The sequence below is a fragment of the Aspergillus nomiae genome (assembly GCF_001204775.2).
Source record: "Aspergillus nomiae NRRL 13137 chromosome Unknown contig00127, whole genome shotgun sequence".
Taxonomy (NCBI): domain Eukaryota; kingdom Fungi; phylum Ascomycota; class Eurotiomycetes; order Eurotiales; family Aspergillaceae; genus Aspergillus; species Aspergillus nomiae.
The window spans coordinates 160-27,466 of NW_015378182.1; the positions used below are offsets into that span (position 1 = coordinate 160).

General features: G+C 50.3%; 12 protein-coding genes across 12 annotated transcripts; 8 read left to right on the plus strand and 4 right to left on the minus strand.

The window, feature by feature from the left end:
• Positions 1 to 618: 618 nt before the first annotated feature.
• On the plus strand, positions 619 to 1,874 carry ANOM_005455 (zinc-dependent alcohol dehydrogenase family protein; the record flags this gene model as incomplete). The annotated part of the gene is made up of 4 exons (XM_015550712.1): positions 619 to 1,044; positions 1,107 to 1,152; positions 1,265 to 1,622; positions 1,700 to 1,874. The coding sequence occupies 4 exons, from the start codon at positions 619 to 621 to the stop codon at positions 1,872 to 1,874; spliced, it is 1,005 nt and encodes a 334-aa protein (XP_015407068.1).
• Positions 1,875 to 2,548: 674 nt separating this feature from the next.
• Positions 2,549 to 3,490, minus strand: ANOM_005456 (alpha/beta hydrolase; the record flags this gene model as incomplete). The annotated part of the gene is made up of 1 exon (XM_015550713.1): positions 2,549 to 3,490. The coding sequence occupies one exon, from the start codon at positions 3,488 to 3,490 to the stop codon at positions 2,549 to 2,551; it is 942 nt and encodes a 313-aa protein (XP_015407067.1).
• A 507-nt stretch (positions 3,491 to 3,997) lies between these two features.
• On the plus strand, positions 3,998 to 4,900 carry ANOM_005457 (alpha/beta hydrolase; the record flags this gene model as incomplete). Its single annotated transcript, XM_015550714.1, has 1 exon — positions 3,998 to 4,900. The coding sequence occupies one exon, from the start codon at positions 3,998 to 4,000 to the stop codon at positions 4,898 to 4,900; it is 903 nt and encodes a 300-aa protein (XP_015407066.1).
• Positions 4,901 to 5,591: 691 nt separating this feature from the next.
• On the minus strand, positions 5,592 to 6,984 carry ANOM_005458 (uncharacterized protein; the record flags this gene model as incomplete). The annotated part of the gene is made up of 6 exons (XM_015550715.1): positions 5,592 to 5,767; positions 5,857 to 6,252; positions 6,341 to 6,454; positions 6,516 to 6,558; positions 6,625 to 6,733; positions 6,797 to 6,984. The coding sequence occupies 6 exons, from the start codon at positions 6,982 to 6,984 to the stop codon at positions 5,592 to 5,594; spliced, it is 1,026 nt and encodes a 341-aa protein (XP_015407070.1).
• Positions 6,985 to 7,279: 295 nt separating this feature from the next.
• Positions 7,280 to 8,300, plus strand: ANOM_005459 (alpha/beta hydrolase; the record flags this gene model as incomplete). The annotated part of the gene is made up of 2 exons (XM_015550716.1): positions 7,280 to 7,451; positions 7,516 to 8,300. 2 exons carry the CDS (start codon positions 7,280 to 7,282, stop codon positions 8,298 to 8,300), a joined length of 957 nt encoding a protein of 318 aa, XP_015407069.1.
• Positions 8,301 to 9,192: 892 nt separating this feature from the next.
• On the plus strand, positions 9,193 to 9,923 carry ANOM_005460 (uncharacterized protein; the record flags this gene model as incomplete). Its single annotated transcript, XM_015550717.1, has 3 exons — positions 9,193 to 9,251; positions 9,349 to 9,608; positions 9,655 to 9,923. Coding segments are annotated over 3 exons (567 nt in total), but the record flags the coding sequence as incomplete, so codon positions are not given.
• A 1,501-nt stretch (positions 9,924 to 11,424) lies between these two features.
• On the plus strand, positions 11,425 to 12,471 carry ANOM_005461 (SDR family NAD(P)-dependent oxidoreductase; the record flags this gene model as incomplete). The annotated part of the gene is made up of 3 exons (XM_015550718.1): positions 11,425 to 11,831; positions 11,894 to 11,975; positions 12,034 to 12,471. The coding sequence occupies 3 exons, from the start codon at positions 11,425 to 11,427 to the stop codon at positions 12,469 to 12,471; spliced, it is 927 nt and encodes a 308-aa protein (XP_015407062.1).
• A 477-nt stretch (positions 12,472 to 12,948) lies between these two features.
• On the minus strand, positions 12,949 to 14,681 carry ANOM_005462 (uncharacterized protein; the record flags this gene model as incomplete). The annotated part of the gene is made up of 4 exons (XM_015550719.1): positions 12,949 to 13,275; positions 13,335 to 13,617; positions 13,693 to 14,210; positions 14,271 to 14,681. Coding segments are annotated over 4 exons (1,539 nt in total), but the record flags the coding sequence as incomplete, so codon positions are not given.
• A 3,195-nt stretch (positions 14,682 to 17,876) lies between these two features.
• Positions 17,877 to 18,955, plus strand: ANOM_005463 (uncharacterized protein; the record flags this gene model as incomplete). The annotated part of the gene is made up of 4 exons (XM_015550720.1): positions 17,877 to 17,950; positions 18,013 to 18,362; positions 18,437 to 18,506; positions 18,613 to 18,955. The coding sequence occupies 4 exons, from the start codon at positions 17,877 to 17,879 to the stop codon at positions 18,953 to 18,955; spliced, it is 837 nt and encodes a 278-aa protein (XP_015407055.1).
• A 685-nt stretch (positions 18,956 to 19,640) lies between these two features.
• ANOM_005464 (flavin-containing monooxygenase) lies at positions 19,641 to 21,868 on the plus strand (the record flags this gene model as incomplete). The annotated part of the gene is made up of 9 exons (XM_015550721.1): positions 19,641 to 19,912; positions 19,982 to 20,024; positions 20,085 to 20,329; positions 20,384 to 20,637; positions 20,692 to 20,828; positions 20,890 to 20,988; positions 21,042 to 21,181; positions 21,241 to 21,350; positions 21,423 to 21,868. The coding sequence occupies 9 exons, from the start codon at positions 19,641 to 19,643 to the stop codon at positions 21,866 to 21,868; spliced, it is 1,746 nt and encodes a 581-aa protein (XP_015407059.1).
• A 1,022-nt stretch (positions 21,869 to 22,890) lies between these two features.
• On the minus strand, positions 22,891 to 24,984 carry ANOM_005465 (flavin-containing monooxygenase; the record flags this gene model as incomplete). The annotated part of the gene is made up of 4 exons (XM_015550722.1): positions 22,891 to 23,775; positions 23,833 to 23,969; positions 24,020 to 24,273; positions 24,335 to 24,984. The coding sequence occupies 4 exons, from the start codon at positions 24,982 to 24,984 to the stop codon at positions 22,891 to 22,893; spliced, it is 1,926 nt and encodes a 641-aa protein (XP_015407060.1).
• A 719-nt stretch (positions 24,985 to 25,703) lies between these two features.
• Positions 25,704 to 27,077, plus strand: ANOM_005466 (MBL fold metallo-hydrolase; the record flags this gene model as incomplete). The annotated part of the gene is made up of 3 exons (XM_015550723.1): positions 25,704 to 26,046; positions 26,128 to 26,391; positions 26,488 to 27,077. 3 exons carry the CDS (start codon positions 25,704 to 25,706, stop codon positions 27,075 to 27,077), a joined length of 1,197 nt encoding a protein of 398 aa, XP_015407053.1.
• Positions 27,078 to 27,307: the final 230 nt, after the last annotated feature.

Here is a 27,307-nt window from a genome sequence, read left to right on the forward strand (position 1 = left end):
AATGTAGGAGAAGGTTTTGTCTTGTGCAGGCTCTATAAGTAGCCAGGCGCATTAATCAGTTTAATCAAACGTGGGAACAACATTATATATCTTTCGCAAACGAAATATTGGGTTGCCCATCCCTTCTTCGGAGATATCAGTCAAGACGGAGTTGACGGAGTTTACATGGTCAGCACGGCAGTTTAACTGTGGCTTTTGCGGAGTATCAGGGACGGGTCGGCGGTTGTCAAGGTGGGCAGATAAGTGTGAGTGAAAGTTTTTCCAATGGAATGAAAGGCTGCAATCGTTGGTGAACATATCGCCCCACGTTGTAGTTGTGCTGGAATTATCCATACATTGACGCATGCAGTCGGGCCGGCAACTACCCGGTTTCCCGTCGGCCGAAGAGATGTTCTTCATAATTCCACGCCATTCATTTAGTAAAGTTAATCGTCGATGAAGTGATCATGACGAATACGGCTCTTCGACTACTCTAGTGTTAAAAATCTTGGTGTACGCAACATACGGATTATATAGGGCTGGGATCCCCAATGAGCGAAGTTCTCATTGCATACGACCCCGGGTCATACCAAAGACAACATATGAACGTAATTGATATTGTTACATGATATTTTCATAATGTCTGTGCCTAAGAGCTACCAGGCCTTTCGACGTTCCCCAGGAAAGGAGGCTGGAACCATCCGCGCAACAGTCGAACAGGTTCCGCCACTCCATTCACAGGAAGTTCTCATGCGAGTGCATGCTGTGTCCTTGAACTACAGAGATGTAGGGATGCTTCATGGCAAGTACCCAGTGTCCGTGAAGGAGGAAGGCATTCCCGCGTCTGACTGCGCTGGAGAGGTGGTGGCAATTGGGTCTGCGGTCACAAAGGTCTCTGTTGGAGACCGTGTGTCCCCGATCTTCGACTTGAAGTTTATCGATGAGCCAGATCCCGAGGATGCGGTTGCCCAGCTTGGCGGTAATGTCGACGGCGTGCTACGACAGTATGCAGTGTTCGACGAGAAAGTGCTCGTTCGCATCCCACAGCATCTTTCCTGGGAAGAGGTACAGCTGAGAGTTTCATGTTACGCTGTTGATCTTCTAGGATGGGCTAACACTTTCGTCAGGCGGCGTGTATAACTTGCGCTGGGACCACGGCTTGGAATGCTTTGGGTATGACAGGACCCCTGGACCGGAGACGATCTGCTTGATGCTAGGTAATGTATACCCTCCATCCTCGGGGTCTGACAACGAAAAGCCTAATACGTCGGTGGTCGCAATATAGGCACAGGGGGTGTGAGCATGTTTGCACTATTGATCTGCTTGGGTGCTGGTATCCATCCAATTATCACCTCCTCCTCGGACAAAAAGCTTCAGACTGCAGCAGCCCTGGGCAAGGAAGGGACTGTTGACGTTATCAACTATAACACCACGCCTGACTGGGAAAAGGAAGTCCTGCGCTTGACCAAAGGGCAAGGCGTCGATATTGTGCTCGAAACTGTAGGAGGTAGCAGCATCGAGAAAAGTGTTAAATCCGTGGCTACCCGTGGTCTTATATCTTGGATCGGGTTTCTAGGTGGACTGGAGCTAGATAAGTTTGTTGATGCGCTGGGAAGTCTATTCTTGAAAGTGGGAACACTCAAGTATGTCCCTACCCTGTTCCCTACGACCACCTTTGCCCGAGTGATAACTAGGGCCGCTACTAACAGTCTTTCTCCAGGGCAATTCAAGTCGGCTCAAAAGCTGACCAAGAGGGCCTCTGTCGGTTTCTTGAAGAAAAGCAGATCTCACTGAAGCAAATCATTGGCAAAACATTTGAATTCAAGGATGCTCCTGCAGCTTTCGATTATGTCTACTCGGGCCAGCAAACAGGGAAGGTTGTTATAAGAATTTGAGTCAATAGTATTCGGTTATATACGTACGGTGTTGGCGTACCTTTTACTCTGTTCATTTATTTTTGTTTCTGGTTTTAACTCTTCTCTTGGTCCATCAACTTACCACTGTGTTAAAAATCATCCTGTATTCAACAAAACGATCTGTACTGAGTGTTTCTGAGACCTAAAATATGGAAACCACGCTTAGGCTCTATTTACTCTTCCTTATAACGGTGGACATCTGTTCAGTACTCCGGTGACGATGGCCATATGACAGACTGGCATATGGCCCATATCGGGGGAGTCACAGTGATGGATATAAGATAAATTGATTTCCGAACCTACCATATGAAGGTTCATGTTTCATGGCTATGGACTGGTATTGAGAATTCGCCTTGGCCATGCCGTGAAAAGCGGTTGCAGAAACGAACATAATGATCAGCCTAGTTAGCCCACAGGATTCCGGTGCGTATTGAGCGATAGATATGTAGGATATATAGACGGACATTCGGAGACAGAATAACGCATGATCAAAGAGGAACTACCTTACACTATCCTACAGAAATCCCACTATTTCATTGCAAATTTGGACAACATTTCAAAGCAATGAAACACAAGGACTTTGATTTCAAGCGCAGTAGGAATGTAAATGGGGAGACTTAAAACAAAATTAAATTTCTATTGTATCATTGTATTTATTCAGCTTCGCCAAGATGCTTCTTGAGGAATGGAAGCACTTGTTCAAGTGCGGGCTGAACAGCCTCAGGTTTATCATAAAGGTTATAGTGCGAGATACCAGGAAGAACAACAATCTGCTTTTCCTTCGCGCCAGCGCGGCCGTAAACCTCCTGAGCGTCGCGGTAGGCGCCGAAGCCACCGGGTTTGTCTCCGATAACCACCATGAAGGGTCGGGTCAAGAGGACTTCTGCATGGTTGAAGGCATCCCATGCAAGAGCGGCACTGTTGAATGAGAACAAGCCGCTCGTGGCACCATTGGGGGCCTGGCCACGAGAAGTCTTGTAGTAATCGGTAGCCTCGATAACATCAATATCAGTCGTCGCCTTCTGAGCATCAGCGACCGAAGGGGGGAGGTAGTTCAACACAAAGCGCTCGCCACCTTGGGCCTCAAGAGTTCGTTGATCGGCCATCTTCTGCAGAGAGCCAGCAGGGTTGAATTCACCAAAGGCCTCGCGGGTAAGGCGGCCGAAATTGACTGGTGTAATGCCAACACAGCACTTCAGGCGGTAATCTGTCATGGCTGCATTGATCGCGTAGCCGCCACCACCGCAGATTCCAAGAACACCAATACGCTTCGGGTCCACATACGGAAGTGTCTGGATATAGTCGATCACAAAGCGGAAGTCGGAAACACGAAACTCAGGATTCTCTGTAAAGCGAGGCTGGCCACCGGAGGCACCCTGGAAAGATGCATCAAAGGCAACAACCACGAAGCCGGCATCGGCCATTGCTTTGCCGTAAACATTGCCAGAGGTTTGCTCCTTGCAGGAACCGATCGGATGTGCTGATACAACGGCGGGGTACTTCTTTTTCTCGTTGAAGGCAGGCGGGAAGTGGATGTTGGCGGCGGTCTCCCAAGCGATATTTGGGATGCTAACTGTCTTAATTGTTTGAGACATTGTAGTGATTGCTTTGATAGGGGTGTTGGCTTTTGTGTGTCACTATCTTTGAAACTATGGAAGCGATGTGGATGGGAAAGGAGAGGGGGACGAGAGTTGGCTCTACTTGTATGACTTTATTGGTGACGTCGAGATTAGGGTTTGGCAGATCATCGGCTATCGCTGTCGCTTCGGCCGAAAACATGAATCCACCCTATCTTATCACCGATATATCGGACAACAGGTCGGCCGAAACACGAGCGATGTTCTGCTTTAATGGTACTCTAGCAGTGTAGAGTTCAATAACCTTAGTTGGCCCAGCAGATATGTCAGCTCACCTACGTCATCGTTTGAGTTAATCGCTCTTCGGCCGATGATCATTTCAATATCGAAAAGCTTAACGGGTTGGTTACCCTCAGGTTTCGGTTATAAATATCGTCCTGCTTCTACCCATCGCATCAATAATCACTTCTATTACTTCTACATCTCTACAACTATTTCGTTTTTGGATATTCAACAACACCCACAATGTCTGCAATCAGCATTCCCAAAGGCCCCATCAACCTGGCTGGCCTTCTCTTCAAGCCCTCTACTCCGACTGCATCCAAGACATCCGCCCTGATAGTTGTGCATCCTGGTGGCGGTGTCAAGGAACAGACCGCCCAAACATACGCCAAGAAGCTGGCAAACGCCGGTTTCACAACTATCGCCTATGATGCGTCCTACCAGGGCGCGAGTGGTGGAGAACCCCGCTTCCTCGAAGACCCGAACGAGCGAGTGAGCGATATCTACGCCGTGATCGACTACCTCCAGAATCTCGACAGTGTCGACTCCGAGAAGATTGGTGTCTTGGGTATTTGTGCTGGGGGTGGTTATGCAGCCGCAGCGGCCAAGGCAGACCATCGGTTGAAGGCCTTGGCCACGGTTAGCATGGTCAACATCGGAGACTCCGCTCGTAAGGGTTGGGATGGAGACGAGGACCCGTCGAAGCATGTCGAGGCGCTTCGTGCCACTGCAGCCCAGGTGACTGCCGAGGCCAAAGGTGCCGAGCGCGCCGCCGCACCCTACGTGCCCCCACAGCCTGACAACACGACCCCGAGGGACATGCGAGAGGCTAGCGACTATTACCTGACCCCGCGTGCCCAACATCCCCGCGCCCAGAATAAAATGCTGTACCTCAGCTTCCCGCGGGTGCTTACTTTCGACGCCTTCCACCTGGCAGATGTGTTCCTGAAGCAGCCCGCCCTGCTCATCGCCGGTGACAAGGCGGGATCTCTTTGGCATACGGAGCGATTGGATAAGCTGATTGGGGGTGCAGCGAAGAAGGTCATCGTTCCAAACGGAGCGCACATGGACTTTTACGATAACGAGGCTTATGTCGGGCCGGCTGCTCAGAATGTTGCTGAATTCATGAAGCAACATCTCGCCTAGTGGCCTTGCAGTGTTATATAGTGCTATTTTCACAGTGCAATGACAATGATATATACAATGACTTAGCGCATATGATAGTGATCTAGGTGCCATATGTAGCGGTCGCTGAAAGTAACATGGGTAGCATCTTAATCTACTTGAACCAGTGCCAGTGATGCTGGAACTGGCGCTAATTTAGCCGCGTGATGGTAAGCTTGGCACAGAAGTACACTGAGTGAGAACGTTCTAGCCATGGATGTGATATTGGGCGTCTTTAGGGGCTGTGTCTGGAGAATACCCGGCAAGGTCTGATGTGTGATGTCATATCTGCAGCAGTAAAAAACATCGGCCGATCTAACAGTCGACTTTTTGTCCCAACTATCGGTAGCCCCCATTCAACAACCAGCGACAGTTAGCAACCTTGATAGTTGACGATTGAAACCATACAGTGTAGCTGTTAGGAGCTCGTTAGAGGTCTTGAACTTGGACATGTGGTCTGATATTGCGACCGAACTGTATGAACCAATTATCGGGATTTGTAAGAATGTATGTATGTTATATGTATCATGGCCACTGCGGTGATCTGCGGCTATAAATTGGTCTAGCTTGCTTGGGCACATGAATAGGACAAGCTAGCCCTTACTACTTGGTTCGAAGCAAAAAGTTGCATACAAAGCTTACTATACATGTTTTTGCACCATCCAACGGGGCCTTAGAACAAGGCCATTGCATTGGGAGGAGAGCCACAAGCCCCAGCAAAGTTCAGCGGCATGGAGGTTAGCATGAAGGTAAAGCGGCCTTTCCGATGACAATACTCAGATAAGGACTTTAAGTCCCAAAGCTCGCCAATGTGAAGACCTAACAATGATAAAAAGTGGGGATGCAAGACTATATGTGCCAGTTTGTATCACGTTAGCGATCATATCCTCACAATATAGCCATTGTTGATATGCAGTGTAAGGGGTAGAAGCAAGTACCGTAATCCGCAGTTGAGCCAGTGGCATCTATACCGTTCTTAGAAGGCCTCATAACTTCAAAGCCAAGGTTATCACCAGCAACCGCGCAGAAATGATGATTCCAGAACCACCGAACAGCATCCAGAGTCCCTTCCACTCCAGCATTATCGGGGGAATCAATCATCTGAGCCTGTTCGTCCTCGGTTGCTGCTTGAATGGCTTCCGTGTAGCCAGTCCGTAGCAGGAACACGTCGCCTGGCTGAAAGATGACGCCTTGTTCTGTGGCAATCTTCTCTATTTCTGATATTGTGATCTTGTGAGGCGACACGGGGGAGTACTCAATACCGTTTCTGTCCGCGTAGGCCTTATAATCGATGAGCACGCCTCTGGTGGCAAGACCCCCAAAGGTATGCCAGTCTACATCGAGGAAGGATCAGTTGGGAACCAGGGAACTAGATACATTTCAAGCACGCTCGGCATGAAAAGCTCGGAGTGGGTCACATACGTTCTAAGGTGGGAATGGATGTGCGCGTTGCATCGTTATGATCAGCGCTGAGATCTTCAATTGTTGGATTCGCATTATTGTAGCCCCGCTTAATATCTTGATCGTAGAAATGACCTGGGATCCAAAGTTAACCCTTTTCTAGTACTGTGATTGAGGATTGTCGAGTGGTACGTACATAGCGCATCCCACTGAGAGCTACATTGGGTGTTAAATTCGAGCTACGATGCCATGTCGGCGTCAATGCCATTTTACATGTGGAGCTGTCGTAAGCAGATGAGACTTACCTCGTCATCAAACCCATGTATCTGTAGAGGGGAATCAACAAAAGATATAACCTTGTGAGTGAGCTGCCTTCTCCCAAAGGCAGGAGTACGGAGCAATCTAAGCGGACAGCTAGATATTGACCGTAAGTGATTGCACTCCCCCCGAGAAAGGGAAATCATGCTTCGTTCTCACTTGAGGGATATGGTAACGCCATCTTTCACCTCCGCGGCGGCTTTTACCACGACATCTGTTGTGACCTTATTCAGACAACCGTATACATCGCGTGTTCCATTCTTGTCGAAGATACCCCAGGCGCAGCGCTTGAGTTGGCCGTTGAACGTGACCGTGGGAAGGTCTTCATATACCGGGAAGTGATCCATTCTTAGGGTGGTTGGTCGTAGTGAGTGACCGATAGGGGCAAGACTACCTCTGCTTACTTGGCTATCGCACAGGCGTGGATGGGCCGTTTATCGACGTGCATTTATAAGGGCATGGGAAGAGGAGGCATACTGTGGAATGGCAGCCGTTCGGCTATTCGGCATTGCCCTGTTTTTCCGGATCAGGGAGGCCGTGGAGCTCTCAATGTGACAAGCATGCCCTAGCCGGTGCTGGCCCTTATGAACGCCCAACACCACCCCATTTTTCAAGCAACCATGACTTCAGAAAGCAAGCATAATGTCAACGAGAAAAGACTTTTCACAATACCAGGGCCCTTCCCAGGAATGGGAGCAATTTATGAACGAGGATCCCCCCCCTCGGGTGGATACCACCATTCCAGCAACTACAATTCGGCAGCTTACGAATGAGCTGCGTGTTCAAATATCTGATAAGGAGCTTGGCAACAATGGTTCGTCTCCTTGTGCGAAAACGTCCACACGTTGAAATGATCCGCCTGTAACTGTTACCCATAGGACTCGTGTATAAAGTCGACTGGAGAGACTTTTCGATCCCGACACGAGACGGGCAGGACATAGTCGCTCGTGTTTATCGCCCAAGAGAGTCTGTTACGGGGTTGGCACCGCCAGTATACCTGTACTTCCATGGAGGTGGGTATCTCACCGGCAGCATCGAGACGGAAGATGCTGGCTGTATAAGGCTAGCCTGCCAGGCCCGAATCATCGTAGTTAGCATCAACTACCGCCACACCCCTGAGTTCAAGCATCCTACACAGGTAAATGATGCCTGGGATGCGTTTGAATGGCTGGACGCTAATGTTACTCGCATTGGCGGCAACCCGAGCCGGGTCATAATCGGTGGAGTTTCAGCCGGGGGCGGGCTGGCAGCCTATGTAACGCTTCGCCAGCATCATCTTGCTCAAAGCACACCTCGTCGACTCGGTCTCCAGGTCCGCGGGCAGATTCTCTGTATCCCCTGGCTGATACACCCAGACAACCATCCGTTTGCAAGTGTGCCGACATCGTCCGTTCAACAGAACATCGACGCCCCCATGCTACCAAACAGTATGCTGCGGCTATTTACCGATCTACTCGGCGCCGAGGACCCCACAGACCCGGCCCTGAACACTGCGCTGGCGGGAGATGACGAGGTCGTGGGATTGCCCAAGACAAGCATTCTGATTGCTGGCCAGGACCCGCTGAGGGATGAGGCGCTGCTTTACTCGGAAAAATTAAAGAGGAATGGGCAAGTACTCCATTGTTCTGTAACGATCATTACGAAGCTAATGGATCTGATGTAGGGTTCCAACAAAGGTACATATCTTCCCCGGCCTGCCGCATGGCTTTCGTCGCTTTGCTCGTCTCTCAGCCAGCAGTATCTGGGACCAAGAACTGGTGGAGAGCTTCTCATGGATTCTGTCTGCAGATGAAACCTCTTCCTTTACATCAGTGCAAACATAGGAAGGATATGTCTTGGCATGGTGGGTGATACAGGTCGAACTAAGGGTCATTAATATGGACGGGTTGAGTCTATGAAATGTGTTTCGCGTCCGATATTTTAGACCAAAACGAATCTACTTAGGTCCCAGAGGATGATGACACCATTGATGAGGGCCCGCAGCCACGTAATATTACAGTAGCGAGCCCAGCACTCTATAGGCACTGAGAATGATGATGGAGCTTCTATACTCGAACGTAGCCGATCGGAGACTGTAGTGTGGCGATACAGCATAAGCGTAGGTTAGCCCCAGAAAGGTGGACAATGATGCTATATCGATCCAGAAGTTCATTGATCAGGACCGCGGGTACACACTGGGAATACAAATTGCCGACTGAAAAGGGAAAGTCGGCAAGAGGCACTACTAACCGGACTGAATTGCGATCCAATCGAGTTATCGCCGATATTCCCAGGCCGCTTCGTGTGAGGGGTCTTTCATAGTCTCTGCGGTGGCCCTTCAGGTTACAAATATCCGATTGGGGAAGTGTAGTAATGTTGCAATACACAACTCAGAATTCCACTTTCGTGACTTCCCCAGCACCTGCGAATAACAAGTATTACGATGGTTTCTCCATATACCAATCAACCAGTTGACTGCCTGCAGCCAGTTGTCCCGTCCAAGGCAGGGGGCAAGACTGTTGTCTTGACTGGGGGTAGGACATACATCCACTGATTGCTGTGATCATCACTAATTCGACCCTACAGGAAGCAGTGGCCTGGGTCTCGCCTACGTGGAGGCTTTAACCCGTGCAGGGTGTGTGATTTGTGAAAGGTTTTCTATTACACAGTGCCCTGACTGATGGACACATAGGGCTTTTGTTGTAAACGGTGATTTAAATCCGCCATCACAGACTGCAATGTCTGACAGGTGCGCCATTCCTGGGATATCTCCCGCTCTCACAAGAGGCTGGAACGCGGAATGCCAACATAAAGCTTAGGACGGTGTTTGTAAAATGTGATGTCTCGAGCTGGGATGACCAGGTCAATTTGTTTCGAGTTGCCAAGGAAAAGGCGCCAAATGGAAGAATCGACGCCGTTATTGCCAATGCCGGAATCTACGGGCCTGACATACTTGAAGGTGCCGTGTCACGTCCTCTTATAGTTGCCTCCAGTTACTGGAGCATCCCTGAAACCTTGATGCTAACTGGCGACTTCAGGATTATCGGAGGAACAACCCACGAAGCCCAACACTTCAATGCTGAACGTAAACTTAATAGGAGTGATGTACACTACTCGGCTTGCTGCGTGGCACTTCGATCGGCAAAACTCCATCGACCCATGCGTCATCCTGGTAAGTAGCATCATGGGCTATATCGATACTCAGGGTTCGTCGGTCTACTCGGCAGCGAAGCATGGGGTCCGTGGCCTGATGACTTGCCTTCGACGCAAAAAGACGATCCGGGTCAATTGTCTTGCACCATGGTAACTTAGCCTCCATTTTCCGCATTTGCTTCTTGTCCTATCTCCTTTTTTACCCTGCTTGTTCCGCCACTGCCCTGTGAAACATAGTCTCTTACCAGCTCGGCCAGGTTTATTGCAACCCCGATCCTCCGGGAAGCGTTTGTTGAGTCAACGCGTCGCCAGTTTGAGGCCCAGGGCGTCGACTTTGCCCTTACCGACGATGCAGTAACGGCTGTTTTCAAGCTGATCACAGATGAGTCTATCAATGGTAAAATAGGACCGTCTCCCATCTAACGGAACAAATCTGATTGTTTTGTGTGCATAGGGCGAACATTGGCCATCGTACCGCGCCAGATCTCCTCGTCTGGTTACATGGATTTAAACCGGGACGACTTTGACGAAGGGTCTGCTCTTCATAAATTGCAGGAAGTGGCAAGTGCTTTGACGTATGGCGGCATGAATTAGGTATCGGTGCAAAGGGTCTGATGTATTGCCGATGGCTCGATTAGGGACATAGCTACAGTAGGAGACACTAGGCTAGTCTTAGCGGGCAATGTAAGAATTCTACCGCCAGTACATTGACAAAAGTATTTTATTCCTGTATCTGTTTTTATAAAGCATCGCCGTCATCCACCTCCTGCAGCGCATCCCACGCGACCCGAGTCGCTCTCGCCGCGCAGGGCACACCACCATAGACTGCAGTCTGCATGAACAGCATCCGGTCAGTAGTTAGACACAAAGGCAGGAGGAGGTGAACTTGCCTGAAGTAAAACTTCTCGGATCTCCTCTGGACTACACCCGTTAGAGATAGCGCCTCGGACATGAACAGCCAACTCTTTTTCATGTCCCATTACAGCCAACATGGCCAAGCAGAGCATCGATCGTGTTTTGCGGTCCAGACCAGGCCTCGACCAGCACAGTGACCAGCCTGCAGTGACCGCCATCGTTTGCACTGGTTGTAAAAAATCGGGAAGGCTCTTTGACTGGCTGATGTACTGGGGTCCAAACACCTCTTGCCGTAGCTTCGTGCCTTCGTCGTACAGGACGTCCTGGGCTCGCTCGATCGCCGCTCGGTCGGCGTGCTCGGTCGGCATGCTGTCGATTCTGATTGAAGGAGATTGTATCTGGTTGATTCCACTTTCGAGGGGAGGCACACGAATTCAACAATCATCCATGATCAGAGAGGAGAACCTCTTTTTGTAGTCGAATGAGGTTGGACTGGTGCTTAGGGATCAAGAAACTAGGGCTCTCAAGGTTTCCGACGCCTTGTGGTACCCGGCATTAGGGACCCAGAATGGTAGCCGACCGTCACGGCAGGCTTGCCGAAGTTAGTCGGCATCCCTCGGCTTACTGCTTCCATACCACCGCTTAACGGTACACGAGATGGTTTATATAATGCCACGTTTGACTTAGTGCTCCTGGCTGTAAGGTCTCTCCCTCTAGGCTGCCCATCTATAAAAAAGAAATTACATTGCGACTGATCAGGTCGAAGCTAGCCACATACACACACACACGTTCCCGAAATAATGAGCTTGACTAGAAACTCCATGCTCCTTACCAGGCGGCGGATTCACGCCCCTGGAGTCTGGTCACGCAGTCCTGTGCGTCAAGTCACCCGGGGATTTGCGGACCAGGAGAAGCGGTATGATGGAGATCTATACTCGATCAAGGGCCGGTTCGATCTTTCGGGGAAGAACGTACTCGTCACAGGTGGTGCTCGAGGCATTGGGTATTCTGCCGTCCGCGCGATTGCAGAAATGGGAGGCAATGTCTGTGTATGGGACAGGGCGCCCAAACCAGTTGCAGATTTTCAGTCGTTGGCGGAGGAATTCAAGGTGAAGACCAGCTATATTCAGACCGATGTGACCGACCCGCGGGAGATGGAGGACGCATTCAAACAGACTATGACTCATTTCGACCGACTCGATGGCTGGTACGTATTACGACCATCTATGGAGAGCACGGCTGTTCGATGACCTAACGGTGCGTTTGTAGTGTAACGGCTGCCGGCCTAGTGATCGAGGGTCCGTTTGTGGACTGTGAGTGGCAGCCAGTAAAGCGTCTCATGGACGTAAATGTGAGATCCCAACACCATTTCATTCCATGATTCTCCTTCTCACACAGCTCATCTGCAGATCTTGGGCACCTTTTTCACCGCCCAACTTGCGGCACGACAAATGCAACGACAGGGTGATGGAGGTAGCATTGTCCTAATCGCTTCAGTCTCGGCGACTACGAAGACTCCCGGCCATAAGCTGTCCCCGTACAATGCGTCTAAAGCCGCCGTACGCATGCTCGGTCAGGCTATCAGTTTAGAACTGGGTCCAGATAAGATCCGCGTCAATTGCGTGTCACCAGGATACACCGACACGGAACTTCTGACCCCCTTCAAAAAGGAGCAGCCCCAGAGAGTGGAGCTGATGGAGCGGGCGCCTCCACTGCGACGAATTGGCAATCGCAACGACCTCACCCCTGCCATTGTGTATCTGCTAAGTGAGGCATCCTCCTACACTACGGGAACGGACATTCAGGTCTCTGGGGGTTTGCATGTCGGTCGGGTCGATGTGGAGTGAGGGACGAATCACTTATTGAATGTAACCTAATGAGGTCCGGGCACACACACACACACACACACACACATAACCAATCTGTTTATTTGTCAGAGAGAACTGTATATATTTATCATATGTAAGAAGGGTCAAAGGAAATACAAATCAGAATACCTATATACAAGCCCAGTTCGCTAAAGTCCAGATAATTACAAATATCAACGCCGCCAGATGGCCCAAAGCTCCTACGACTTGGGGTGGATAGCTTTCCCGTCCATAGCTCCATACCATGTCAACAGAACCCAAGTCAATCGAACATTGGTGAAGTCGAGCACTATCTACATTTACCGCATTCGATATAAGACTAGTAGGAGGTTGGCGGGCTACGAATGCACTGTGGTGGTACGAACAGGGATTTGAATTTTGAAACAAATAGCAATAAACAGAGAATAATATATGAACAGTGAAGAGTCACGACAGGAGCACCGGTGGACCTTACACAGCGACGCGGCGTTTGACACGCATATTCATAGGACCCTTCTTATCGCCGACCCCAGTCTCAAGCATGACAAATTTCTCCTTCGGATCGAGGAGTTCGAACTCGTAATTCTTGAGCAAGGTGACGACCACCTTCCAGATGGACATCAACGCAATGTTGCGGCCCGCACATTGGCGGTTGCCCTGGCCAAAATGGAAGAGCATACCCAGGTACTCCTGTTTATACGAAGGGCTACCAGGCATGAAGCGATCAGGATTGAACTCGTCGTGATCATGCCCCCAGACATCCGGGTTGTGGTGCAGGCAGGTGCTCAGTATGGAGCAATTTGCCTAGATAGATTGGTCAGCGTTGCGTTTGCTTGTTTTGAATACCAATATTCTCGACTTACCCCCTTGGGGACGTGATAGTCTCCGATATTCGCTCCGGCCGGGTTAATGACCTCGTGGGGTAACAAGAGCGCGGCGGTTGGCGACATGCGAAAACTTTCCCGAATACAGGCCAATATGTATGGTAGCTTGGAATCCAGACCGGTAAAGTCATAAGGCGCACTCTGCTGACCGGGGAGAGCGGCGTCCAGCTCCTCGCGGACGCGCTTGATTACCGTCGGGTTTTGATGCATGTAGAACAGAAGAGCAACCATAGCGCTTGAGGTCGTATGCGAGCCCGCAACACTGCACCATAGAGCATGGTGATGTTAGCTTTCATCCCATGCTAGAGAGTGGTCACACAAGGGGGGGGTTTCCTACAGGAAAACAAAGGCTTCCGAGTTTATTTCGTCTTCCGTCAATTTCTTCCCTGAGTCAGGATCCTTCGCATTGATCAGTGCCGCAAGCAAGGTGCCCGGCTCCGTCTCGTTGTTGTGACTCTCGAGGCTCTTGCGGACCGAGCCCTCTGCGATTCTTTTGAGATCATTGCGACTTTCCAGCAGCTTCTTGACTGAAGGCAAGAGAGCAGACCACGTGGCGAGGTGGGGAAGCAGGTTCGCCAGAAGGCCGTATATGTTGCCCAGCAGGAAGTGGTTGTTCAGTGGAGGGAGTTCGCCCGTAGCCTGTGAATTGAAGTCGGTATCGAACGCCAGCTGCGCAGTAATATCATAGCCGTAAAGAGCGAGAGCTTCCTTCAGGTCAAGCACCGTACCTGCTTCCACATGACCATTGATCTTGGTGATGAGCTTGCCGATATGGGTGTTAAAGACGGGCTCCATGTGCTTCAAAGCCGAGACTGTCAGGCCTGGGCCTATCTGCTTTAAGCGCAGCGCATGGAGCTGCAGGGATGCAACTTAGCAAAGCGACCGTGATCCAGACGGAAGGGTGTATTTACTTACATCTTCATCTCGGGTGGAGAAGATATCAGGTACCGTGGAAACATAGCCGTTGTAAAAGATCCCCTTGGGCATTTTCCTGCCGACCTTGTAAATCGGTGCTATGGCCTCGGGGATGTTGAACGATAGATCATCTGGGCCGATACGGACTACTGGCCCATATTTCTCGTGCACCCTGCACATCCGTGTCGGGAGGGCCAGCGTGGACAACTCATAGACTTTCCAGAAATTGGTTACGCTCGCCCAGAACGGACCCGGAAATTTGGCCAATGGGTGAAAGTATCGTTGGTAAATGACATATCCCACCAGGTACCCCACCGTCGCAAGACCAACAATTGCGAAGTAGACCTGTGTAGGGGAGGCGGTTTGTACCCAGCCTCGGATGTAGTTAGCAAGAAGCCAGTCGGTGGCCATGTTTGTGTGTAGCCAGATGCCCTGGAAGTAACAGTTTAAGGGAACTACACTAGGGGACACTCTGCCTCCTGCTAGACGAGCACTTATATCATATTTCTACGGCCCCCTCCGTGCCGACTCGAAGCATCAGCTACGCGTTCCGGCAGACCAGACAGTCTAACTTCAAACAGATCGCGATCCTAATACGTGCTGCGCATGAACCGAACAAAACGGGTCTAGGTGAATAGCAAACCTGGGGTACGGCGGGTCATGGGGAAAACCTTTGTGGAGTCCCCGCAATTTTTCGGCCGATGGCAATCGGGGATCTGCATCGTGTGGACGGACTGGCCCAGTCCGTGGGACAACATCCCACGGAGCCCCACGATCCGAAGGCGATCCTGTATCCGATGGACAGCTAAGTTCGTATGTGGTTGCCTCGAGCCCCCCAGGGTTGGGGTTATGTTCCCCAACCCCCCGCGTTCGGCCGACGACCCCCGTCGGTATTTCCCTTTTGAAGAACCAGCACCATCGATGATCAGTACGCGCCCATCAACGCTCCATAATGCTTTCGAAATTCTCTATTCACAGTTCTGCCACCCAGCAGACATCCCTCTCAGCTAGGAAACGCCCCAAACGTGCGACGGTGGTTTGTTGCCGGTGCCATGACAAGAAGGTGAGGTCTCTACCTACGGAAACTGCATGTTGATCGCTAAACGGGAGCGCAGATTAAATGCGACCTTCAGCTGAATGACACTTCACGTGCCCTGCAATGCTCAAACTGTAGCGATTCAGGGGTGCTCTGCCGGTACGTAGTTCAAGCGAAGACTATGCCGTTCATCAAGCCTCACAGGAGCCGATGTAGGCCACGGCATTCCCGCAGGGGTTTCACCAGAAAACCGCCGCAGACGCCAAAGCGGAACGTGTTCGAGCTACCCGTCCCCGTTCCCATGGAGAAGACTTTGCAAATGCCGAACCCAGTCGGTTTAGATGCGTCCGTCGAGCCCCCACTGCCCCTGGACTTCTCCGGCGTCCCCGTCGATATCCCAATCGAGAGTCCACCCTACCCGACGCAGATACCGGAGCCCACCTGTGTCTCTGGAGCTTCGGCCGGGCACGCGACAGACATCGACGAGCCATGTCCCTCAATCTCGTCAAACTCTTCCTACCAACCGGAGTATCTGGGCGATTCGGGATACATGCCGATATTCAGTAGCGATCCCGATGCAAGGAAGGCCATCAAGCCGGCGACTGCTCCCGCTGCAGAACTGCAGCCGATAGACAATATACCCCCTGTCTTGTCCGACACACATCTCGACGTCTTCTTCGAGTTTGCGAGCTCTTGGTGCCCAGTCCTTGACCGGGAGACATATCAGTCATGTCCACAGTTCAAACATTCATTGCTCCTGAAACACGCATTGGCATTATGCAGCAACCAGATACGACCATCCCTAATTGAGCATGCCTCCTCAGAGGATCACTATCAACGTGCCAAGGAGCTCTTTTACGGAAATAATGAGCGGAACCCACTGGTCACCATCATCTCACTCATGCTGTTCTACTGGTTCAGTGCCGACAGCCCAAACACTGTTAGCATTGACAACACATGGTGGTGGAACGGGACAATCATTCGCCTTGCGCAACAGATGCGCCTTCATCGCCAGTCAGACGCGGGACACCCACTATGCGAGGGTGACACACCAGGTTTACGCAGACGGATTTGGTGGACGCTGGTGGTATATTCAGAAATCCCTGTGCAGCTCCTTTTTGATCCACAACGTTGACCATCAGTGCAGGCTCGTGAACGGATCAGCTGTATCTCCCAGGGCAGACCCTGCGTCATCAACCTGGAAGATTGTAACACACCAATGCCCACCAAAGAAGATTTTCCCAACCCTGACGATGTTGGGACGACGGTATTTCTCTCCTGGCTGAGGCTGTGCGATATCGTCGGTCGGGTAGGCACATGTATCAGCCGAGAAAGAGTTTTTTCAACGGATGCGTTTGGCAGAGAACTCGTGGACTGGGTTCAAAGTCTCCATTTGGATCTGCAACCGTTGATCGGCGGCGGGCGAACAGTGGGTATTCAGCCGGCAGTCCATGGGATGCATTTGACATACCTCTCGACCATTACGCTCATGCACTTAAACAAGACCGCCCAATCCATCCCTCAAGCATCTACGGCGGCCGTCGTTGCTGCGTCGTGTACCAGTCGAATCTTCTATGACTATATGCTGAGAGGGTCTCTGCGTTTTCTGGCTGGCCAGGCAGGATGGTACATCATAATTGCCATCCTTGCACTAGCCCACGCACGCAAGATCGATAGCCTGACGCACGCTGCAGATCGTGACATCAGAGTCCTTCGTGCAGCCATCAAGGAAATGGCCCGACTATGGCCATCCTCCCGATTATTTGAAAGAGGGATTGACAAACTGCTTAATGCAAACTCTGTGCCCTCAGGGGATCAGATGGAAGTTCTGGGAAGTCCACCTGCTTTAATTCCCAGCCATCCAGGGCTTTCACCAGCCGGCAACGTCGGCTGGCGTGATTACTTTCCCTATATTTCGGCCGAAACAAGTCCGCTCATTGGAATTCTATTAGTGAATAGCCCGGCTATGGCTGCCCCAGATCTGGATCTGGCATATAATTTTACAGTCCAGTTGGAAAGCTTTATCATGGACCCGGACACATTCAATGTAGACTTCCTAGAACTCTAAATGTACGATACTTTACGAGAGGATAAACCCTGGAACTAGATTTGGGAGTCAATGCTCAAGTGTTCTAGTCTGGAATCCAGGATGGGCAACAAAAAAGAACGTCGGCCGGCAGGGAGAAAATATCTGAGCGGAGGAGTCTGGGCGTATCGGCGTTTTTAGGTGGCCATTGATCAAGATCTATAGCAATTAGCGTGACTCGCCTCGGATCCCAAGTTCACTGAACATGTCTTGTGCCGAGCCCTTTGAGAAATGCCGAGCGATAACCATACTTTATGTTTCAATGGCGGGTTCCCAAAGTCAGGATGAGGTATTTCCAACCCAATGGAGCAACCATCGGCAATCATGGAGAGAGAGAATGGGCACTAGGTGCATAACCGACGTGCTGGGTAAATTCCGTGATTATATAGACGTCTTAGGTTCCCTGGATGAATTTTCAATCTCTACGTTTCCATCTGAGCTATCCATCCTTTGAACATCACTTAGCTTCGGCATTACAGAAATTATGCCTGCCGCTTTCATTACCGGGGGAGCTTCAGGGCTAGGTAAGGCGACGGCCGAGATGCTGGTCAGCAAAGGGTATTATATGGATGATCTATTGGTCCCAGGGTCTTGTTACGACGCTAACGAACCCACCGCAGCTTCAAGGTCTTCATAGCCGATCAAAACAAGGAAAGCGCTGAGGCGGTCGTGTCCAAGCTGAACGAAAACGGACATGTCGCCGAGTTTGGCGTGGTGGACGTCTCTGACTGGGAGATGCAGGCCAGCGCCTTTACTCAGGCTGTCCGTTCGTTTGGCCGTATCGACTACGTCTATGCTATTGCCGGCATAAACGAACGACGCTGGTTGACCAACGACATAAGCGGTGCCTTCAAGGCACCAGACCTGGCCGTCTTAAATGTGGATACGACGGGGCTGTTCTACACGGTGGCCCTTGCTGTCCAGCAGTTCCGCCGGCAAGAGCCCGATGTGAATGGCTTTCGTGGAAAGAGTAAGCCCCCGCAGTCCTGGTTCCAGGATCATGCAAAGATCGCAGAGTACTGAAATTGGCTTGGTGTCTCACAGTTGGCATTGTTGGCTCCGTATGTGGTCTCTACTCCTGCCCGACCCTTCCTGTGTATACAGCAGCCAAACAGTAGGTTCCCCGCTTTGCTGAAGGACTTTTGTAACTTCTTCCCCCCTTGACAGTCTTTACCGTTACTTTAACCACCGCGCATGTGTCTTACTAACGGGCTTGATAGTGCTGTCACTGGCTTTGTCCGTAGCTACGGGAAGTATCTCCCGGAGGAACAAATTACGATGAATGCAGTTTGTCCCAATGTGGTCCGCACCAACATGTCCACCTCCGAATTCTACGATAGTCTGGAGAGTGTAGGCGTCATGACACCGATGGCGGGGATTCTGGAGACGTTTGAGAAGTGGATGGGAGCAGAGAAGATTTCAGGGGTGTGTTATGAGGTAGGACCCAACTACACCACGCAGGGCGCGATTGAAACGACTCAGCCGCCATTCTTGGACCAGGAGAGTGCTTTGGTATTTGAGAAACTGTATCACCGTGGAAGGCCACTGCAGGGGAAAATGTAATATACCCGTGGGACATCTAGCTAGGCTTTGCCCGGTTGTATTCTGAAGCTCTGATCGGGAAATGTAGCCTGCACGTTACAATCCAGGCGACCATTGAAGTACTGCTACAATCAGAAAGTTCAAGCAAGAGATTCGTCGCTCGTTGTTTAGTATGAATCAGTTATGGCCCCCTTTGCTACCGACCGATGGTATCCCCTGTAGTCTTGTGTACAAATCTAATACGATATGTCTGTTACATCCAACGAACGCAATTTTACTTATACCGTCCGTGAAAGGCCGGCCATGATAAGGATTTGACCTGGTAAAGGAGACTGAAGCAGCTAGTGCCACCCCGATGCATCGCGTCGGTAGTGACCACCAAGACGCCCATGGTAGCAGGGAATCGTAAGTCCCATAGCCGACTCATGCACCACGTCGGCAATGGGCATCTATTACCTGTCTCGATCGGTAACTGCGGTATCGTCTGGAATCACGCCGATAGCCGACCGAATTAGGCATGATCCAGCAACCGTGATGCACATACACTCACATTATGCAGTCATGATGCGAGTTCCTGATACCATAATAGGAGCAACTGAATATCGGCCTACTTAAGGACTGGATATTGCATTAAATGTGGTAAATCTGCTTTGTAGAAACGGTATTTTTGGGCGCACGAAAAGAAAGCAAAACAGAGAAAAGCACAATGGGTTCGATCTCAGAGACAGCCGTCTCCCCTCCGCCGCTCCCCGCATTCGAATCACTCCCAGAGAAGCGTGGATGGCAGACGGAGAACAGTCGCGGCTATAAGATCAAGGAGCAGCTCTGCGGCACCGAGAAGCCATTGAGGGTCGTGGCTCTGGGGGCTGGCATCTCGGGAATCTGCTTGGCACATTATCTACCACAGCAACTCCGTAACGCGTCTTTAGTGATCTATGATAAGAACCCTGAAATTGGTGGAACGTGGTATGAGAATCGGTGAGCTGCCCCAGGATTCCTCGGTAGAAAGGAGCATTTATGGCGATGATACTGACCGTATCGACGAAGCTACCCTGGCTGTGCCTGTGATATACCATCGCACATCTATCAGGTAATACATGGCACTGAACCCTGCATTCTGTCAGATACGAACTGATATCCTGTCCTTTAGTTCTCTTGGGCCAAAAATCCGCACTGGTCGCAATTCTATTCGGAGGCCCCCGAGATCCTACAATACTTAAAAGACGTAGTGGAGGGGTTCAACCTCTCGGAGTACTTCCATCTCAACCACGAGATTCAACAGGCTTCATGGGACGCGGAGCGTGGACACTGGGAGATATATGTGAAGGACCTATCCAGCGGGACGACGTTTGTCGACATATGCGATGTGTTTATCAACTGTGGTGGCGTCCTCAAGTAAGCAGTCAGCCCGAACAGTGCAGAATCAACGCTAACACAACATGAGTCTAGTGCCTGGAGATGGCCTGACGTAAAGGGACTTCATACGTTCCAGGGCAAGCTCTGCCACACCGCCAACTACGATGAGGACACCGATTTGCAAGGCAAGAGGGTTGCAGTCATTGGAATCGGCAGTAGCGGCGTTCAGGTGATTCCCAAGATTGTCAACGATGTCGCACATTTATATTGCTGGGTCAGGTCTCCAACCTGGATGACCTCTGGATTTGCCCAAAAGTATGCGGGCGAGAACGGGGCTAATTTCAAATGTATGTTGTCCAACGCTGGCCTCCTGGATATCCTCTGACTCGTGACAACGTCAGACTCGGAAGAGCAGAAAAGGCACTTCTCCACTCACTCAGACGAGTATCTGGACTACTGCAAGAAACTGGAGACTGAAATCCATCACGTCTTCAAGTCAGTCCAGGTTGGGTCACCAGAGGCTGAAGAAGCCAAGGCAGTATGTTTCGGGAGCATTGGGACGCGCTGATTGTAGAATCGATTTTGCTGACAACTTCCAGTTTTCCACCAAGGAAATGAAGAGGAAACTGGCTCATCGCACAGATATCATGGAACAGATCATTCCGAAAACGTTTGACGTCGGGTGCCGACGACCGACGGTGAGTGAAGCCGCAAAATTGATTCAGCGTCCTTTCCACTCACGACACACTAGCCGGGGAACGGATTTTTGGAAGCCCTCACCCTGGATAAAGTGACAACGAATTTCGAGACACTCAGGGAGATCACACCAAAAGGTTTCATCGATGATCAGGGCAATGAGCAGGAGGTGGACGTGATAATTTGCGCTACCGGGTAACTTATCCCCAAGCCTTCTTTGGGTAGAACGTGGCTGACAGGACGATTCACACCAGGTTTGATACATCTTGGATCCCCAGATTTCCAATTTTTGCAAACGGTCAGAACGTCCAGGATATCCAACGGAAAAGGCCGATATCTTATCTGTCCATGGCCATCCCCGGGAGTAAGTGACAAGCCCATCAGAACAGATGCGTTGAAATGGTCCACTGACAAGTACGATTGTTACTTCTCTCAGTACCGAACTACTTCACGGTGGGCGGTCCTTATTTTTCCTTTGGCCATGGCTCGTTCACTACCATGGCCGAATTGTTCCTAGACAATATACTCCAGGTCCTTAAGAAGATGCAACGAGAGAATATTAAATCGATATCCCCGCAGCAGCAGGCCACAAACGATTTTATTGAGCATGCCGACCTCTGGCTCAAGCGGACCGCGTGGGCTGGGCCCTGCGCTTCCTGGTTTAAAAACGGAAAGATGGATGGCCAGCTTACTATCTTTCCAGGTTCAAGGATGGTGCTGGCGGACCTCCTATCGAGCCCGAGGTTTGAGGATTATGCCATTGAATATTGGAATACGAACAAGTTTGCCTTTCTGGGTAATGGGTTTTCGACGAAAGAGTATGATGGCAGCGACGTGGCATGGTACCTGGGGGAGCATCATGCAGTGCTTCCTCATAAATAGCGGCTTAGTGGGCCGATCATCCACCCGATGTTCAAGTGCTTTATGTTATGATCTTGTGTTTGATATTGCAATTCATTATCTCTTTACTGTACCCGGAAAGCCCAGATCCTTCTCTACCCGTTTGCTTTGTAGTGGACAGCCAAACCGGGCGTTTTTGAAGAACATTGTTTACTTTCCCGTGTGCGATAGAAAGGAGGCCAATATGCACGGTATGGTATGAGAAAGGCCATCTCGAAATGCTAGGCCGCGCATGTTATTTGGTCCGGAGCCTATCGCTTTCGAGGCGTGTGCCCCTAAGTGAACTCTCCCGCACTAACGTATAACTGAATGTTAATAAATTCCTTTTAATGTCATTGTCTTTCTCCTACTTTTAAGGTTAGACCACAAAGTAGTAATAGGTTTTACAAGGTATAAAGATACTCCTTGAAAATTATAGTCGAGGATGATAGTGGACATGTTGCATATCTGTGTAATTGCAAATAGCTGTAGCTTAGGGGGGTAGAGAATTGCGTGACTTCCTCGATATATATACACGTAGATCTAACTAAGACCTTAACACTCGCTAGCTAGTGGTCGTTCGCTATCCATAGAAGCGACCAGCGGTGCCTCAAGGATAGCGCCCCCGTCATATGGTGACTGAGTGTAGCCACGATTACCAATGCATGGGATAAATGATCAAATGAGTCTACATCAACTGTCATAGACCATAGATTAACCAAAAAGTACGCTCTAGTGGGAACAGGTGACGATAGGGAATACTGGCCACCTATGAGAAATGGATTAGTATTGAAGATATGTACATTACTATATCGTAACTTTTCCCAAAGGATGGCGAGGTGTGCCAGGGAATGATACCACTACAGCCTACTGGTACCTGCATACTAGATACATATCTCTTCAGCAAGGATCCGATACGAAAGCTCTCATATTTGCGAAAGAAGACCTTAGAACGTGGGAACACCCGGCGTCATAACATGTCAGTCATTGTCTATTTCATTCCAGATCACCTCCCCGAGGCGTCACTAAAGGCGCGCGTTAGTGCGGGGAACTGCACCAGCGTTAACACCGGCAAACTCGTCAGAATCCTGACTCAATGGAACTCCTTTCACCCAGTCTTCCCGTCCTGAGAACTCGTCCAGGTACCACGTTAGGTCCTTAGACCCTGAGAATTCAAAGTCTACAAAGCCGGAGCCCAGGAAAGACCACCGATTCTTGCCATAGTACTCGATATCATAGTCCTCGTAGTTGGGGTGATGAAGTACTTCAAAGAAGGAAAGCCTAGAGCCCGGCCACATGACAATAGGGCCATTTTTGGTGCCCTGTTTGAACCAAGAGCTGCATGGGTCTGCCCAGCAAGTGCGCGGCAAAAAGGTACGAGCATGCTCCGCAAAGTCAGCAACAGCACTAGCTTTCGGACTCAGTTGGCGGATATGTTGCCTTCGCATCTTCTTGATAATCTCGATGAAGTGGTTTGTCAGGAGTGTTATTATAGGCAACAAGGAGCCTTGAGCAACCGGTGTGAACGGCCCAGAGTATGTGAAGTAATTCGGGAAGCCATCGACACCAATCCCCAAGTAGCTGGCAGGAAACTCGGCCCATTTCTCGGCTAAAGTTACCTCTGGGTCTATCCCAGTAATGGGAAACTGGGGCCTGAATGATGTATCAAAGCCAGTGGCACATATGATGACATCTACCGGGTGTTCGCCAGTGGCAGAGTCGACAACCCCATTTTCTGTGATAGCTTGGATTGAGGACGTGAAAACGGTCGTCTTCTCTCCAGCAAGCGCCTCAAGGTAGCCATTACCAGGTGTAGGCCGGCGACATGCCACATTGAAATTCTGGGGAATAATGAAGTCTTTCAAGTATGGCTTTGCTGCGAGCTTCATAGACATTTCTTGAAACGCGTACTGTGTGTAGGGTTCATGTCAGAAATAGATTCATGGCGGTCGATGGGTTCCACTCACAGCGTTTGCTTCATCGGACTCTTTTGTGTTGCGCAAAACTAGTTTGAATCTTTTATTCAGCTCGTTTTCAATCGTCTTCTTGTATCGCTGATAGCTGGCGGGATCTTTTGCGAACGCCTGTTTCTGTTCTTCCGTATCTATGGATGGTGAGCTCTCTGACTGTTATGGATGGTATGGCAGGGCTTACACTCGAAGTTTTGGCCATTCTTTCCCGCAAACTGCTGGCCAAAAGCGGCGGTGATCCAGGTTGGGCTTCGTACCCAGGTGTAGAGATGCTGCACCTCAGGGTATATGGAAGCTGACACCTGAACACCTGAGCTACCGGAACCAATTACAGCAACTCTCTTATCCTTCAGGTCGAATCCTTCCTTATAGTGTGCAGTGTGAAAAATAGGGCCCTTGAACTTATGCAGCCCCGGAATGTCTGGCCATTTCCAAGCACTGTGAACAATAGTTAGCCATGGCCTGTTCACTGCCACTGACAAGAGACAGGCAAACATACTTGAGAAATCCGCTGCCATTGAGGATAACGTCACATTCCTCCTGCCACTCTTTTGTCTGACCGTCCTCCTGGCGCTGGGAAAGCTTCACGATCCATTTCGCCCTGCTGTTATCCCATCTGGCCCCAGAGACAGCTGTATTCAGGGTTATATACTGCATCATATTCTCTTCCTCAACAATATCCTTGAAATACTGCCAGATTTCAGTTGAAGACGAGTAGAAGCTCGTCCAGTCTGGCTTGGCTTTCCAGGGAAAGGTATACCCAACGCTGGGATTGTCGCATGCACATCCTGGGTACCGATTCTCAAACCAGGTGCCGCCGATTTCTGGATTTTTGTCATACACAGCGAACTCGATATTAAGTCCAGCGAGGTCCCGTGGGGCATGGTGGAGAAAGTCGATGCCCGCAGCCCCAGCGCCGATCACGATGATTCGAAATGACGGCTGCCCCGGAGGTGGCTCATTGATCAAGTGGTTTGAGACCACATAACCAGTGCTCGATGGTCTGTCCCATTCTGGATAGTGCACAGGGCGCTTCTCTGAAGCTGGGTGAATGCCTGGCGAGTTGCTTCCAATCGTGATATTCCCGGGAAGGCCATACTTTGTAAATACGGGATTCACCGGAGCGGCTGAAGCTGGACGTGTCGCCATATGGAAAATTGTGTTTGGTAAATAAAATATTCTTCTTGCTAGGGCGAGTCTCTACTCTTGTTCCTACCCCTCGACATTATCTATCATACCACATTAGTTATATTTGAAGCATTCCTTCTACACTACGGAGCCAGGATGGGGCGAGCCGGTTGTCGCTTTGGGTATTACCGACCCAATCGAGTAAGCCGACCCCGTCTCCCAGTTGAGAAATTCTCACAGTTTCCCCGGTGATTCTTACTATGCATATTCATCAGCAGCCCGGCTAAAGCTAGGCTTCTGTCCCTGGTTAGCTTGTTACCAGTACAGCCGGTGGCCGTGGGACTCTAGAGCTCAGCATGGTCCAGCTTAGCCGACATTAGATCAGGAACCTGGATGGTGACATCCATTCCCTAACTATACAACGGCATGGGTCTTCAAACTTTCTATTTGTTCTATTCCCTTGTCATGAATGGCTATGTGAGCCTACGAGCACCAAAGGCTGCTTCGCGGACCATCTGGCCTCGGCATAGACCCTCGGACCGTTAACGTGGCGTGGAAAGCATATCTCTGAAAGTTCACGTTTTAGTAACTGTACTCTCTCTCTCTGTGGTTACAGTTCCTACCATCATACCTTGGCCTTGTACAAGCCTTCCATAACATCCTCACCAGGAACAAACTAATTAATTCCATTCACAACACCAATTCCACTACGACCATTGGGTCCATTCCTAGTTTCCACCATGAACACCATTGAGGCCTCCCAGACGATACAATTCCCGTCCTCTACAAGCACAGTGCGAGTGAGACTGGTTGATACTACCGGCGTCATGGTGGTTAATGCCAAGTCAGTATTCGAGCCTGTACAACCTGGACATGAAACCCTGAATATATATGTTGCAGCATTCCTTATAGAGCATGTGCCATCAGGAGAACAGGTTATGTTTGATCTAGGCATACGTAAGGACTACTGGAACCTCCCCGCGGTGCTTCAAAGCCGCTTGTCGGAGGTGATCCCATCTTTACGCGTCGATAAAGATGTTACAGACATTCTTCAGGACAGTGGAATTGCGCTGAATGACATATGTAAGTTCCTCGACGTGTTCACGGAGTGCAGAAATACCACGGCGTGGAATGACTGGCCAGACTTATAAGCTTGAATTGTAGCGACCATTATTTGGTCCCACTACCACTGGGACCATATCGGAAACACCGCAATATTCCCCCATAGCACAAAACTGGTAGTTGGGCCCGGCTTCAAATCTCGCTCGAATATACTCCCTGGTTTTCCTCTGGCACCCAATTCCCCGGTAGAGGCCAAAATCTTCGATCAGCGTCCACTGAAGGAAATCGACTGTTCTGGTACTGGTCTTTCTATCGGCGGGTTTCCTGCGTACGACTTTTTTGGTGATGGCTCCTTTTACCTTCTTGGTTAGTATCTCCTACTGCTAGACAGAAGATTATCTTTCCCTCTATAGCACAGATGTTATTGGTTGCATGTCCAGCAGCTAAATGTATACCTTTCAGACACACCAGGGCACTGTATCGGCCACATGTGTGGGCTTGCTCGTACAACCCCTAGTCCCAACTCCAGCTTCGTCTTTCTCGGTGGGGACATTTGCCACTTTGCCGGCATCTTCCGTCCGAATATCCATATGCCGTTGCCAGATCCGATGCCTCTCTGTTCATTGTTTACTGATCACCACCCTAGACGAGCTATGGCAGAACTTGGGGACGGCAGTCGCACACCATTCTATCTTGTATCAAATGATGCATGCTCGGCTCATGTGGACCCTAAGCTGGCACAACGTTCGGTGAATAGCTTGGCTGCATTTGACTCCCACCCGGACGTCATGGTGTGCTTGGCACACGATGAGGACGTGATCAAACACTTACCCACCTTGAACAACAATCCGAGTGACGATCTGAACTCCTGGAAATCTCGTGGTTTTAAAGAAAAGATCAGGTGGTTATGGTTGAACCGTCTACCACAGGACGGCAAACCGGGACAAAAGCCCGCAGTTGAAGGGTTTTGGCGCAACGGTCAGCCCTGGCCATCGGCCAAAGCAGAGCTACGCAACAGGGCACGCGAGGCGTTTGCAAATCATGGTCTCTGATTATCTCTCCCTGTGTTGCACATGCTTCGAATATAATCCCAATATTTTATCTTGATCACACAAAAATTCATTCAAACAATCTCGGGTCCTTGAGAGCCCGAGGACTCCCCCGGACGGGAATTCCCCTCAACTACGGACTGTGAGGGCCTACAAACTAGTAAAGCGACAAACTGTATTGTTTATTTTCATCTTAAAACTCGATGCACCAGTAGTTGTGTAGTTTCACTTCT